The following is a 16,244-nucleotide window of genomic DNA, read 5'->3' on the forward strand; positions in this document are numbered from 1 at the left end:
TAGAGTTTATTTCGTTTTTTTAGTCACCAAGAAAGTAAATATCGTTCTGAATTTTTTTTATGTTACTTGTTTTCGCTTGCCAGTAGCAAAACTTTCTCCACTAAGAATGACAGCTGCGCTTATCTCGAGCATGTATTATTCTGCTAGCAGAAGAATGAATCATCAAACAATTATCGTCAAATGATTCTACAATAAAATGAACATATCAGAGCGACCAAACTGGTAGAATGGTTATTTCAAAATTTTCGTAGCATTATAAATATTATCCGCAGTTATAAACAAGCGACTTGAATTAAACTACAGCGTAGTTCTATGCAACAATGCGATCGTGTCTTGAACACAACCTCCTGTAATTTTTTGCCTGAAAAGTCGATTTTTCTTTTAGTGATCTCGACGTTTCGTGCGATTCTAAGAAATTTGGCATCAAATTCTTTTTTTAAAAAAACCTTAATTTCATATACTCTCCCTTTGGGCGATTTTTCGATTTACAGAAAACTTAAATTTTGACGTCTACGTCACTAGCAAATGTAGTCCGAATAAGCTAACATTTTGCAAAGGATATTTAACCCTTTGCGGTCGTTTGTCTGCTCTCAGCCACCACAGCAGGGAATCATACTAAACACTTTATTCAACCATGTATTTCTTTTTTTCAATTTTAATGCCTAATTAACTTTATCATGAATGCGATGTATGCGGAGTTTCTATTGATAAAAGGTAACGGTACTCGGTATAAACAAAATATTATGGTGTAATTTTTTTTGTTGAGCTGGCGAAAGTCTACCACTAATCGCCACTTTTTATCTTGTGTATTAGATTTTTTTGGCACTAAAAGTATAGGGGAATTATATGGAGAGGTTGATGGTTGGATGATTCTATTTTCTAACATATTTGATATTTGTTTATTTATTTCTGTTATTTGGGCCTCTGGAGTTCGATAATTTTTTATGTAGACGGGGTTTTTGTCGTTGAGTTGAATGTTTTGTTTATAAAAGTTGTTGGTAGTTAAGAAGTCATCTTTTAAAGCGAATATTTCGTTATAGTTTCTGCAGAGATTTATCAGTTTGTGTTGGGCTTCACGGGGAGTGTTAGTTAGATTTAATTCTTCAGTTAATTTTGGTATACGATTAGGGTTGTTAGTTGTGTTGTGGTTGATTGTAAAATGTGTTAACGGTTGGGTTAGTGGCTTGAAATTTTTGGGTAGAAGTATTTCAGACGTATTGGTATTAATGATTTTAACGAATTGTGTTTTAGAGTTAACTATGGAATTTGCGCAAAATACTCCAGGTTTGATTTCTTGAGAAATTATGACAGTGTCTTCTTTTATATGTGGAATTTTTATTTCTTTGATAATCTGGCATCTGGGGGGGATGACTAGATGATCGTCCCATGTGTCATGGATCGGTACTTCTAGATTAGTCTCATTGAAGAAAAAGGATAGTAACCATGTCTTCAAACACAGATTACATTCATATTTTGTTAAAAAGTCTTTTCCTAGAATGCCGTCAGCTGTAATTGGGAATTGTTTATTCACCAAATGGAATTGGTGTGGAATTTTATTATTTTCTATAAGTAGACTAGTGTTGGTACTACCTATTGTTTCAAGTTTGCCTTCGGTCACGCCGTTTATTATGCATGTATTATTTTTGTTAATTTTCTGGGTACGTTTGATCAAATTTTCCTTTAGGATTGATATATCTGCCCCTGTATCAAGAATAAGAACGCATGGTTGTTCGCACATGCTTAATTTAACTATAATAAACATTGAACAAGTAATATTTAGGTTGAAAATATTTGATGTTGATTTCGGTTTTCCTCCTGTTCTTCGTCCGACAACGCGCGGAGGTTCGCAGCCGGGTTTTCGGAGTTTTCCGCAATTCTAATGAAATGTTGCGGTCTGTTGTAATAGTTTTGGCTGCCATTGCCCCTAAAGTTTCTGTTTTGGTTAGGGAAATTCTGTTGATGATATTGGCGATTTTGGTTAAAATTTTGGTTTTGTTGAGGTTGATTATTGAATCTACCACCTCTTCCTCTATAGTTATTAAAATTTCTACCACGATTGTTCTGGTTGAAACGGTTAGGATGCGGGTAGGGCGGTTGTCGCTGCCCGCGATTGTAAATAAGCACATTTGCTGATTTGGTTGTCAGCGATTTATATTTATTGACCTTCTCCACTGCGTCAGCTATGCTGGTGAAGGCTCCCGCACGTAATATAGTTTTTAATTCAGGGTTATCAATGCCTTCGATGAGGGCATCGATTCCTGCTTGGCAAGCGAGTTTTGCTGCTCGTTGCGGTGGTGTCTCTTCCTTGATGTGTAAGTCGATGAGTTGTTCGGTCAGCTCTTCAACTTCCTTACATAATTCGTCTGCTGACTGTTTTTTTATAGACTTCAACTTCGCTAATATGCTGTCGGCGCTAGTCTTTGATATACATGTAGTTTTTAAATTTGTTAGCAGTGAAGGTATATCCACGCTATTATTAATTGCTCTTCGGGCCTTTTTGTCGAGTCTGGTCAGTAGGAATTGATATACCAACGCTTTGTTTGCGCTGGGGGAGATCTCATTTAGTAGTGTGGCTGCACTGATGAACATATCGAGTCCATCAGGTGAGCCGTCGTAGATTGGCACCATTGCGGCTGCCTCTTTGTAATCGAATTTGGACATTTTCGGTTTTTGTATTCCAACAACGAACAATATCGCAAGAGCTACTTCTTTGAAAGATTTTTGTTTAATGATAATGTTTATTTTATTTCTAATATCTTGATATATTAGATTAGCATTTTCGGCAAGCAATAACAATTCTTCAGCCTCTTTATTGTGTACGAGAGGGTCTACTATTGTTTTAATATCTTCAGCTAATTTTTCAGCTTCTGCGAGCTTGGTTCTCAATGTAGCTTTTCTTAACTTTTTAGTTTGCTCGGATCGCAGTGATTTTGCAATTACTTGTAATTTCTGTATTTTGTTTTCTATTAAACTTGCCATTAAATTAAAGGCGAAATTTTTTTATTTCTGTTTTTGTTGATGTCTACAACAAGTAGTCTTACAGCTTAGCACATATTTTACATGAACATTTTGTGTTTTTTTTTTTTTTTTTTTTCATTAACAATTTTTACTTCAAAAATTTTTTTTTTCATATTTTACATCTTATAATTGACTTACCATCTCTGTCGGCGGTATCCTACTACAGTATCAGTAAGGCTGAGCTTTGTGAAAGGTGTCACATAGATGGTTGCTCCATGGATGTCTTCAATTTTGATATTGAAACCTCTTTTCGGCTGCTTCGGGTGTTGCTTCCTATATTGCCGCCATCCGATTTTTTCCACTAATGCGATGTGTTCCGCTTGGGCCTCCGCCTGGGCCAAGATGTCCTTGATGTTCTCGTTCCACATGTTTAGTTTTTCCAATGGTCACTAGTTCGTGTAATGAGTTTCTATTGGTTCGTTCACATGGGTGGTTAGCACAGTTCCGTTTATTAGTTCACTTTGGTCTAGTTGGCATGTCTTCGTTGATTAGTTCACTTTGTTCAAATTTTGAAAAAAAAATAGTTCACTTCTGCCCTTTATACCTGGTTGAGCTGTGCCGCTCTCACTGCTCGGGAGGCTACTCTCTCCGAGTGATTCTTATAAAACGTGTGCATTAACCGCACAACACCGTAACCTAACGCAGCACCAGCAAGGATGCATAAAGCAATCGTTTGCGGTGAACTCGACACTGGGGCGCTCGACACTATCTCGTCTGCCGAGAAAAAGCCCATTTTTGAACGTTCACTGTTTCGTCAAAACAAAAAAATTGTTTGGTTTCACTCATATCCGAAGATTCAGGCTAAAGTCTCGGTCGCCATGTGGAAGGTTCAACCCGATGTAGTATACAATTTCTATCACTTTGGGGCACTTGTGATATTATTCGGAATGAAAGAACTCAGGCACATTCCACTAATATAAATATCACTATATTCTTAGTTCCGTCCTCGCGTGCATTCGACACTTGTTAACTTGATTGGTTGGAAATGTAAAAAAAGACCTCTTGCTTGCATTCGACATGTACTTTTTATAATGCTTAAACTAAAACTCTACACAAGGTAGCTTCTATTCTAGAGGAGGAGGAGCCAGCAAGGAAATATGTGAGCGCGTTCGATTGGTTCGAACGGGTCAATACGGAGAACAAAAGGGTAGTGGTTGTTTCTGTGTGTTGTCATTTCACACTTGGTTGAAGTGGGTTAGTTCTGCATAATGTTACGCTGCAAGAGTGAGTGGTTGTTATTTAATATTATCGTATGCAGCTGTGAGCTTGTGACATAAAAATGCATTTGGCCTACAAACATGTATGACGATAATTTATGGCGTGGGAATGAATTTGTGGGAATAGGATCGTTGGGATTTTATGACAAGTGGGAAAGGATAATGGTAATAGGTTATCCCGCTACAACGTGGAAAGATAAGAGGATCTCTTTCAAGAGAAATTAATTCCGACTGCAAATGGTTAATCTTGCAAATCAACATTTCGCTGGAAGCCCAGTATGAAAAATAGATATGACGATTTTCATTGGCATTCTAAACCCTACGTTTTGGTAAATTTTTTGAGATGACAGTAGATCTGGACGTTTTATGCAATTAGAAGACATTTGGCATCAAAATTTTTTTTTGTGATTTGGGGTGATTTTTCGTTTTTCGAAAAACTCAAACTTTGACGCCTGTGCGACACTAGTAAATGAAGTCCTATTGAGCTGTTATTTTTCATTGGGTAATTTTTTGTGGGAATCAACATTTTTAAGAAAGTAACGTTTTAAAATTTTATTGGACACTCTAATGTACACTCATAAACGCATTCGGCAGTTTGAAAATACAGAAGTTTGATTCGTTGTCCAAAAACAAACTCCATTGTCACTAATTCCAATGGATGCTTTGAATAAATTCATCGATTTTCTTCGATGAAACCAAGAGCAGAATGACAATTTAACAGAGCATTTCATAACTGGAAAACTCTATTTCAATCCACTTTCAAGATAAATGTTTCTACCAACAAAAATTCTAGTTCCTCTCAATTACTTTTTGAATAAGCCTGTTGTTTGATACCAGCAACGATGTACACATCCTTGCTCGGTTACTCGATAGTCAGCGTTCGCATTTACTCGCGAGTAGATTCCCATTTCAATGATCGCAATTAAAACATTTCCAGCATTGGACATGAGTGGCCAATGCCGAAAATGTTTCCATCAATAATGTTAACTCCTAATTATGTTCAACTCTTACAATTACAAATAATTCATATTCAAATTACTAATTTGAGAAAAAAATGCGAAATAAAAATTAATACAATTCAGAAACAAAAATTAAAAACAATAACTTCATCTGTTTGATTAATTCATTGAACTATTAGAAGGGTTTCAGAGTCACATGAATAAAGTTTTATTTTATTCAGTTCAAGCCATTCAAGTTTGCATTTACAATGAACTGTCGTTCTACGCATAGTTGTTTATATGCATGTTTCTTTTTGACAATTTTCACTCATAAAACGAAGTTTTTATGCCTAGTCTTCGGAAAAAAAAACACCCACTTTAAAAAAAACACCATCAAGCTCAATTGTCCCATGTTGTTATTCTAGGCATAACTACCCACCATTAATTTTTGAACCCGTAATCAAGCCTAATTGATTCGAGTGAGGGGAACTTTTTACATTTCATCAAACAATAGTTTGCAGCTTATAAAAAAAACCCGGCGTATTGCTAAATTGAAATGTTTAAAGCTTCTGGTAGACAAATATGCTAGAAATCTTTGACTGCGTTTTTCTCAGTTGCTGGTTTTGAAATATGTGGCAACTATGCGTACAACGGTGGTGAAGTAGCCTGAAAATGACAGAATAGAAAAATAAAAAACTGTAAAATAGACACAGAAAAATAGTTTTATTGTTTCTAATCAACACATCGCATCAGAGGCTAAAACGCTAACATGCAATTAAAAACGAAAATTGCATGCGAAATAACGATGCATAAACGTTAATTTGATAGTGTCGAGAAAGCGAGATAAACAACAACAGACTAAGCCGCAATGTGGGAGGCAGGATTTTATCACTCAAATTACTTCGTTTCATCAGCCGAAAACTGCTCATTGACCACAACGGACAACGAAATTTACTTCCGAACATTGGTATTGAAATATATTTAAACGTTTCTTCGTTGCTGCCAAATATTTTCTAATCTAAATCATGGATATAATTGAATATTTAACGAGCGTTTATTTCAATAATTTCTTGTTGTTTTGAAAATGTACAAACCATTGATCACATAAAAATGCAACACCTCAACGGATGATTGCACCTATTTTGAAATCCGGTTGAACTTTTAGTTTTTATTTTCATGAGCAACGCATTCCTTCATGTCTCGTGACATCTCTGTTTGTGCACCGACCGATCGATCAATAAATTATTCATCAGGTGCGTTCGCTAGACCAGTTGGCTGTGGTCAGCGTTGGGATTGTTGTAGAAGGATCTTGCAGCTATTGTTATTACGAGTTCGCATATTTTTGAAGGAAAGCCCAGCTTGCAGGGTCGACCACAATTGGATCACTAGAGCCCATATCCGGCGGAGAGGAAAGTGATTACCCAATAGGCAGTCGGCGAAAATCGAAACTATTACGTTTCAAATAACTAGGTCTGTTGTAGATGAGGCACGACGCGCAGCGATAATATTTTCACTGCGTTATCGACCAAAACTAATAGCCGACTACCTCACTAACCCGAATTACTTGCTGGCCTTACGTTTGCAGCCAGCAGCATTTCCGCGAGGCCCGCGATAGAACCTGTTGCTACCAAACCGAATCGAGTTCAATTACACGGTTCATTGTGTGTAGGGTATGGGTAATATAATGTAGGTAAATTGCTTCGGGAGTTCCGATTCGATACATCTTTCACGAGTTAATAGCTGGCGAAGCTTCAAGTCCGAAACGATTATCACTGGCTACCGCGCATCGTCAGCGGCCAATGCGTCATTATTTCCATCGCCGGTTTAGATCGACGGCTACAAACTTTCGCGAGCGATTCATGAAACATGCAGTTCAAGTTATCGCGAACCATGTGAAGAAACTCTGCCCATCAAATCTAAGTCATGTCCGGTTAGGAGGAAGTTATTTTCCGATTGAAATCATTTGTGTTCCAATAAAATAGGGGTGAAGCACACGGAAATTTGGAGCATTCATAGTTCAATCTACTCAAATCATAATCTGATCGCAATCACCCACAAATATTGGCATTCAACTTATTAAAACTTGAACTTTGCCCACTGTTTCGATCCCATCCAAACTTTAATTTGCGATGCCATGAAAGCGTTGTCTACAACTGCACTGTTATCCATCACTAACCTATTTACCAACTTACATCCATCGTAGAAAGTAGAGAGGCCCAGAAGAATATGGCGGGTCGCTTAGTGGGCGCATTTTTCGACCGCGATCACGGCCGGGGTTTGCTCTGATAAATGGCTATAATGACGTTAAGTGTTTAACCCAATTTGTGTACCCTTTCACAGCCCAACGCCGTCCCGAGGGGAAGATGCTGGATAGGGTTCAAGCTGCAAAGGTTCACAGCGCACGTTTTCTTTGCCACAGAAAAGCACCGCAGTGATCTGCCGTGGAAAAGCATGTCCAAGGAAAACGTCTCGAATAATTCACGCCTCGCACCGCGCACGGGTCCCGGAAGGACAACGAAGGCAACGGGTAAATTGAAAATTAACTGATCCAATTAGGTTGAAGCGCAATGTGGAGCGAATCAAAAGAAAGGCACTCGAACTATTTTCTGGGGTCTTAACCGAGATATAGTAAGAGTGGCCTTGCTCTGTCGTTGAAAGATGTGTCGAACGTTCGAAGCATTATACAGCTGTTCGAAGTTTTATGATGAGTAACGTCAATTATAATAAGGCAGTGAGGGTAATTCCTTCACACTAGATCTCGGGTTTCGAGATGCCTCTAAAGTCTACGAAAGTATGAACAGGTGCGTGATGATTTCAAATAAGAATGATAAAAAAACTATTGGCCCAATGTCCCGGATGACTTGTACATATCACTTCGCTAAAATTGAACTAATCTTTTTTTCGTTTTCACTTCTATTTTGTGTTTATTACTATCGTCAAATAAAAGAACCGATGTAACTGATTTCCAGTTTAAATTACCGCTAGCCACGTTATCTAGCGCTTTGCTAGAATATGTATGGCTTAATGGTGAATATTACGTGTTCATTGAACGACCGATCGGGAAGTCACCAACCACCAATAAGCTCAAAAACATTCCTAACGGCACATAAACTTTTCCCCGGAAAACAAATTATAATAACCCTCTGTGATTTTTTATTATTATTTTAGTGAATGGTACGGTGACCCTGAATAGCGCCATGTTTTTCTGGAATGGACTCAATCTTGTTCTCGTGTTCTACTATGCTCTCACTCCTTCTGGTCTGATTTTCTTCCCGGTGAAAAAAATGATCGGTTCGGAATGGAGCGAGAGAAATTTATTCTAACTGGATGTAGAATCACTCAGGGGTGGAGCTTGCGATGCAATGTTTCGCTCCTCTGTAGGCTTTCATTGTAATGAGTGAATTTGTTGTATGTACCAGCAACATTAAGAAAGCATAGTACACAACGGCTCGCTGACTTGAATAGAATGATATGCATGGTGTAATGTTTTTGGTCACTACATTTCGAGGAGCACAAATTGGGCCAACCAAAACGTGGGATTTAGCGCATTAAGATGACACTTCAAATCTCACAATTATTCAATTGTTTTTCTGAAAACAATATTGGGTGCGTTACTTAATTCGTTCCGATTTTATGCATGAAAAACATATTTATTTGAATAATAAAATAAATTAATACATTATTCAAAGTATTGGCAATCACTAGCTAGTACTTTTTCCCATCCTTCTGGCAATTTACGGCAAAAAAAACCGCACAAGAACAGAAAATCGCACAAAAAAAACCGCACAAAAACAGGTTTTACTGTATTCCATTTAAAGCGTTCTGCATCGATCGAAACAAATGGTAGCCGGAAAGAACATGGTCTAGGCTATAAGGCGGGAGAACCAGAATTTCCCATCCACTATTTCCCAAACAGCAACATGAGAACGAACGATGTCATGATGGAATAATAGTGACTCGTGTCTATTCGAATAATTTGGACGCTTTCAATTTTAGCCTCCAAAAATCTCCATTTATCGACCGACCAGGTTTTAACAACTCATAGTTACACCCTTTTGATCCAACCATTTGGTATTGCATTAACACCGTGGATATTCGGATTCGGCGTTGATGTTACGGGTTTTACATACGATCTTATGCGTTTCGGATTGTCGTAGTGAATCCAATTTTCGTCCGGGTAGCATGTCGATGCAAAAAAAAGTTTTTCTTTCGTGCTTGTCGATTGTCGAATTACTTAAAATGATTCTGCAAGCTTTTGCGTTTATGTTATGTCCGACCTTGTTGTACAAAACTCGAAGACCTGTAAACAATATTTAATTGACAGGTTTCAGCAAGAATCAACTGTTGATTATTTATAACACCTTGTACCATCGGGATTTGTCTGAAGTCCATTGTTACATATGTTTCATTGACCGTCAACAAACATCCGTTGTACTTGGTCAGAACTTGGTCGTACAGTCTCTTTGCACGGTTTTATTGCAAACAGGTTATGTTTCGCACCCTGTTGAAATATTTACTGACATGACATAACCGAAATCCTTCTCGCACACAGTTTCGTCGAACCATATTGTGTACTATTCCACTTCTACGCTTTGATTTACTTTGCGCATTCCAACTTCAATGTTTTCCGGTAACGTTTGAGCACGGTATCTACAGTCGATTTGTAAATTCGAGAACCTTGGTGATCATTCGTCCTGACCACTTCGGGTATTCAACATGAGCGTGTAGATTTTGTATACGTCTCTCTCGCGCTCCATCTTCAATAACTTTCCAACGCGTGTATTAATCCTGATGCAATATTTGACACTAAGTAAACAATTCATCCAGATCAAAACTCTGCCACTAGTGTTTTGGCACGACAACTAGAGACGCTGCAGTAACTAGAAATAAGCCGCTAAAACTATCTGGAACAGACTTTATATCAATGAGACTCCGACTAAATGAGGAATAAAATTCAAAATAACCACGCTTTGAATCAACCTCTGGAATTAATTTCCATTAAAAGAGATCCCCTCATCTGTTCATGCTAATCATCTTTTGTTTAAACCAAGTACCGTTATATACCAATTCGAATCGTTATTCAGACATTTTGTAAGAATAATTTGAAACTCTCAATGCCCTAATGTTATTACTAAAGGGTTACTCTAAACAATCAATTGTGATATTAATTTTATAGTTATATCATCAGGGCATTAAGCATTTCAAGTTTTTTTTTACAGAGTGTCCGAAATATGATTCAGAACGGTGTCATTCATAGATGCTTCGTATTAATTCGTGAATAGGTTCACTAGACATTAAAATTCGTGTGTTTACATATTACATGCAGTAGAACCCCGATTATCCGCGAGCGGATGATCCTCAGTACGGATTAATCGCGATAGTAAACCTATAGTAAATCTATAGGTCTTCCCGGAATTTGTCAGTGAGTGATATGCTCATGCTCTTTTTTTCTTAGTCATGGTTTTTACATTATTTAGCCACTGGTGTACACGACCTTATAGATGGATAGTTAATGATTCTGTGAATCCCTAACACAGACTTCAAAACCAACGAGCCTGGGGAAATCGGCATTGCAAAATAGATGCAAGGTGCGGGTACTTTTGTACTCGCATGCATTTTTACACTCCGAAATGTGTGCGGACTTCGAAAGCGGTATGATGGCTCGGTTATTCAAGACTGCTTTGGAAGATATCCCTTCATGTCTGCAATTCACCGAACTTCTACCGTTCCATGTGGCAAAATTTAGATAACAATTTTTTGCGATAACGTCGATTGAACAATATGCGTTCAACTTACATGTCAAAATTTTCAGAGTGCCTGAAGTTCATCAAATTAAGCAATTTTTTTTTTCTTCATATTACTGGTGCTTAAACGCTCAAAATATATCCTTGGAAATATTTTTGGAAATTCGCACTATTTACCGTTAAGATGCGGTATATGATCTAGTACGGTCTTGACTCAAAACTTCGAACTTTTTCTCGAAACCTGATTTTTCATGCTGTCGTAAACGATATCTCAACTATATTACTATGAGCAAGTTCATGGGTCCAATCGCAGAACTGTTAATTGATTGATCCTCTGATCGACCCCGTTGAATTTACCTTTTATTATAAAATTCCTAGTATTTCTAACAAAACTCATCATCATAATATCAGATCGTTTTCAGTCACAATTCTCGTTCAAGATTTTTCAACCACTTGCAAATAACATGTTTCTCCGTTAAATGGAATAAATGTTTTATACAGAAAATATGATAGAATAAAGACAGCTCCAAATCTTCAAATTCCTTCCTCGAGTTCTGCTCTTATCAACACATCCGGCGATCCCTTTATTTTATATAGATATAGGAGTGCGTTTCATCACATTAAAATCCATTTCCAGTTTCGAATAAAGATCAATTTCGCTAGCGCAAACATCAAATGGACTAACAGCCCTTATCACTATGTAATTGTAGAACACCCCACCCCTCAGAGTGGTGGGAGGAATGTTGAACCACCTTAGAAATGTTTCTTGCCCCGTGAAACCTCCACATGCCAAATTTGGTTCAGTTTACTTGATTAGTTCTTGAATTATGCAGAAATGTATGCTTCATTTGTATGGCCGTTCCAACTAACCGCCTGGAGGGGGTCTCAGAGGGAGGAGGAGTGTCTCTTCACCATGGAATAATAATAAAACATTCGATAAATTTGGCTCCATTTGCTTGATTAATTTTCGAATAATGCACAAATTTGTCCTTAATTTGTATGGCAGCCCCACCTAAGACAGGAGGAGGAGTATTTAACCACCATAGAATCATTTATTGCACTCTAAAACCTCCACATGCCTAATTTGGTTTCATTTGCTTGATTAATTCTCGTGTAATGGCAGAGAGGGGGAGGGGTCTCAAACTATCACGAACACCTTCCCCGGCCCCAAAAACCCCTACATACCAATTTTCATGTTGATCGGTTCAGTAGTTTCCGAGCCTTAAGAATCAGACAGACAGAGTTGCCAGAATTATCTAGAAGACCATTCGAATGCTGTTCTATCCGTCTATTACAATATGTTTCGATGAATTCAAAAGACAACAACGAGATATCCGTTTTGAGGGCGTGGAACTGACGGAGCAAAAATATTTGAAGCAATAACGGCTATATTAAAAATCATGTTTAATTTCTGTAACCTCAACATATGTCAACGATGTCACCGATTATTTTAGCAAGACAAATCTATTGATTGTCAATACCTCAATAAATGGATTCTTTCCTCAATCTTCTAGTCATAGAAATTAAATTAAAACAATACAAATTTTCAAAGCATACAAGAAATTGTTAATTCTATTCTCCCTCTTGATAAGGACCTAGATTTTTCATCGTTTCTCACCTTCCATTCTGACCTGTTGAGTTTTCGTTCTGTGCTAATCACAATCGGCTACCACAATTGATAATTAATTTATACAATTGGATTAAGTTTCGACATCAAATAATGTTTGATGTCGAGATCGCTTGCTCAAGTACATACCTATCCGGGATTTCCTAGGCGTAAACCCCATATTTCCGTTTGTGGCCTTGTGAGGCTTGGCACTACTACTCAGCACGCTGCTATCACTCGTGTAGGAAAAGGTAGCCGACGTGGAAGGTGACGGGATAACTGAAGGAGAGCTAGTGGCATAGGATGCCGATCCGGACGAACTGGAACATGCTGTAGCTGCTGTTGCTGCAGCCACAAAAGGATCCACAACCAGCCCTGGAATCGCTGATATACCTGGCGGGCCGACTCGATGCTCGTGTGTAGACTCATCGGAATGGTCCTGACCCTCGTTGTGTGAACCACCCAGCTCCGATTGTCGCAGGGGTGACAAGCTGAGTAATTTCGGAGACTCGGTGGATCGTTTGAACCACCTCATCTTTCCGACCGCTGTTGTTGGTGCTAATTTGAGTTTCGACTGAAGAGCTGCCACTATTGGCGATTCTCAGTCTGTTGCCGTGTAGACACACAATCTCGAAGTTCGCTGATACCGGGTGCCGGGTTGAACAAACTGTAAATAGAGAGAAGGCAAAAAATAAACTCTTACTTTCTGGCTCTCCTGGTGGTGGGGAACAGGTTTCGGTTGATAATGGATGCAATCTTATGGGCAGAAGTGAGACAGACAGGGATTAAAAGTAAACGTTTTATTTAATTATTTCAATTATTTCCTCCGGCTGACATAACGATACCCATTTAACGATCTCCCGTTACCGAACCGAACGGGATCACAATGTTGCGAAAAGATGCGCGACACATGAGCATGTAAACCACGTGTATTGCAATAACTTTGCGGATTCGGTCGCAATAAAAACCACCACCGATTGAACATAAAAAACGAGAATAGTGACGGCAGTACACAGTAAACCGACGTTGTCGGATGTTCTGCTGTCAACATAAACGAACGGAGTCTGTTCTTCAAAACCGAAGGTAGATAAACTCTAAAAATTTAGTACTGTTATAAAAACGATATTATTACTGCCAGGTCGAGCAACTCAAACCATGTTCCGCAATGCCGATGTGACTTTGAGTTATGGAATGTGGTGTAGGTGAACGTTTGATCTGATTACGGCTTGACAGCACTGGTAGATATTGTAACGCATTTTAAATTTCTTTCGTAGAGCTTCTGTCCGGGTAATCAATTTTGTCTAGTCGACGTCTACACATCGTGCAGATTGTTTCTGTGCGGTTTTGGCTTCTCTCTTTCGAGAATCATTTGTTGATCACAGGGAACATGTAAAAATGTCACGTTTTATCGATTCCATAAAGCGCGATGCATCCTGCAGACTCAATCCTGTTCGGCAAAACACCCTGCCGTACTTTAGAAATAAACACACACAAAAAATATGTGAAGGCGTGCAGCAGCGAAGAGAACACCTTATCTGCGCGTTGCATCGGTTGCAGAATTTTAATGAACCCACAGCAGCAGCACCCAGTCCGATTCAACTTCAAGGGTACGATTAGCGAGCGCATAACTATCGTTCTCGACGACGAAACGGCTGACCTGTCCAGGTAATGTAATTTATTGAACATTTTTGCAACCGGCGAACATCTGTTAATGTAAGTATAGCACACCAAGTTGAGCCAAACACTTTGGCACATCGGTCAGCATTCTTTGTTCCATCCTCTTTTCTAGCCGAGATGAGTCATTTAGGTGGAAAACGAAATATCTTGTTTCATTCCCCACATTTATTTTCTTGTATTCCCGTAGCTATTGCATCTATTTCAGCGAAAAGCAATAACGCAAAGTAATTTTTGCTCAATCATCACCGTTAAGAACTTTCGACGAGAAAGAATGGAAAATTTAGTGCCCCTCAGCAAACCGGAAGTATTCCACATTCTTCGCTAAATGTCCGCGCATAACTCGCCTTCTTCGGTGGACGAACGCGAAGAAATGTTCTGTAGCCGATCGATCAACCGAAACGGAATCGAGATCTAAAGTTCTCGATTTTATAACTTTAGAGCTGCATGGAATTTATAGCAAACAAAGTCAGCTGACGCTTAAAATTTATCAAGCAGAAGATTTTACGATACTTTTCCTGGGTCAAGTTCTCAGCGAGCTTTTATTTTAACGATCGCTAAAATTATTATTTAATAGAATAGACCTATGAAGAAAACGACGATAGTTCAAATTATCGATAAGATTATTGAAGATGAAGATGTTTCATTTCAAGATTTTAATTTACGGAGAATAAGCAGAGGTACTTCGACTATAGAAAGAAGAGTGTTTTTTCTTCTCTTTACTCATATGACCTTTATTGACAACAGTCGAAAGATAAACTGGAAGAAATATTTGTAATATTGATACTTTAAAATATGATCCCAATCATGTAATACATTCAAACAGTATATGCTTCTTGGCAGCGAAGTAGTGAGGGAAGACAGCGCCCCCGGCAAACTATGGAAATGGCGCCCCAAAAAAATACCACTTTATATGATTTTTTCACTAGCTTTGAGTTTCTGATATTTTGAGAAAGCTACTCTCTTATACCAAAGTTCACTTTGAGCAGTTCATCCGTATTTAGAAGGATAGGAAAAATCATTACCAGTTTCGCTTATTCTCTAGTCAAATCTTTGCCTTAGGTGCTTTAACTGGAAAATGATCCTTAACTGCATTTAATTAAGATCTTCTAACGATTCATTTTCAATCGAAAAAATTGCCAAGCCATTGAGTCGGTCTTGGGTCATTTTAGAACGCAGATAATTTTCAATCAATTTACGATTGCTGAAACTATGTTCGCACGATGCGCGGTCTGTGCCATTTTTACTTCAGTGTAAACCAGACTAGCAAGCTATTTCATTCCAGCACAATAATTGCTCAAAATTGCCTTTCAATAGCACAGACATTATTTAGAAGTATGCGTTCTTATAATGCAGCTTAAGAAATAAAGAATGTTTCATTTAGAATTTGGTCGCTTACTTTTATTCACTTCAGCGCCCTTAGTTGTCACATCAAGAAACTATTGACAGCGTTTTGATCCGGGTGGTTTGTTTATTCAGTAGTACAGAATTCGTCAGATTGAAGGACACATCCAAAAGTTATCGGCGATGAAACGCGAAAGGCGGAAAAAAATCGCACTATCACATTGAGAACCCTACGTGGTCGGGAGGAAAGATTGCAAAATTCCTCAAATTTCCAAAATCGATTGTAAATACCGTACTCAGACGTTACCGGGAGACGTCGAACACCAATGAAAACTTGAACAAAGAAATGGTGCTTAGAAATCGTCATACCAGATTAAGAGAGACGTCTAGTGAATTTGACATTGCATATGGAACGGCACAGCATATTGTTAGGGTATGAGACGCGGGGAAGCCAGGCTCGTTCCGAAGGACCTGAATTTCGTGCAAAAACACCTTCATTGAAACTTCTATAAATCCACCAAATTGTTCGGATTTTCGAGAGATATTGGACAATATCAAAGGCAAATTGAAGAAATGTGGCAGAACCATCAAAAATACAATTCAAATGCACCACTTTTCCAAGAAAATGGCAAAATCACAGTTCGAAAATTCATCCGAATGCGTAGAGAATAATCAAAAGGGTATTGATGTAATGTGGTGTTGG

The 16,244-nt window shown here is 38.3% G+C and overlaps 1 protein-coding gene across 2 annotated transcripts in view; it reads right to left on the reverse strand.

Annotated features, from left to right (window-relative positions):
* The window catches only part of LOC129780629 (uncharacterized), a 196,803-nt gene that overhangs the window by 57,169 nt on the left and 123,390 nt on the right, over window positions 1–16,244 (reverse strand). For both annotated transcript variants that reach the window (XM_055789112.1, XM_055789111.1), the window contains one exon: window positions 12,674–13,190. In XM_055789112.1, coding sequence (XP_055645087.1) covers window positions 12,674–13,058 — 385 coding nt within the window. In that variant the 5' untranslated portion in view covers window positions 13,059–13,190. The remainder of the gene's footprint in view (window positions 1–12,673; window positions 13,191–16,244) is intronic.

Source organism: Toxorhynchites rutilus, chromosome 3, assembly GCF_029784135.1.
Source record: "Toxorhynchites rutilus septentrionalis strain SRP chromosome 3, ASM2978413v1, whole genome shotgun sequence".
NCBI lineage: Eukaryota > Metazoa > Arthropoda > Insecta > Diptera > Culicidae > Toxorhynchites > Toxorhynchites rutilus.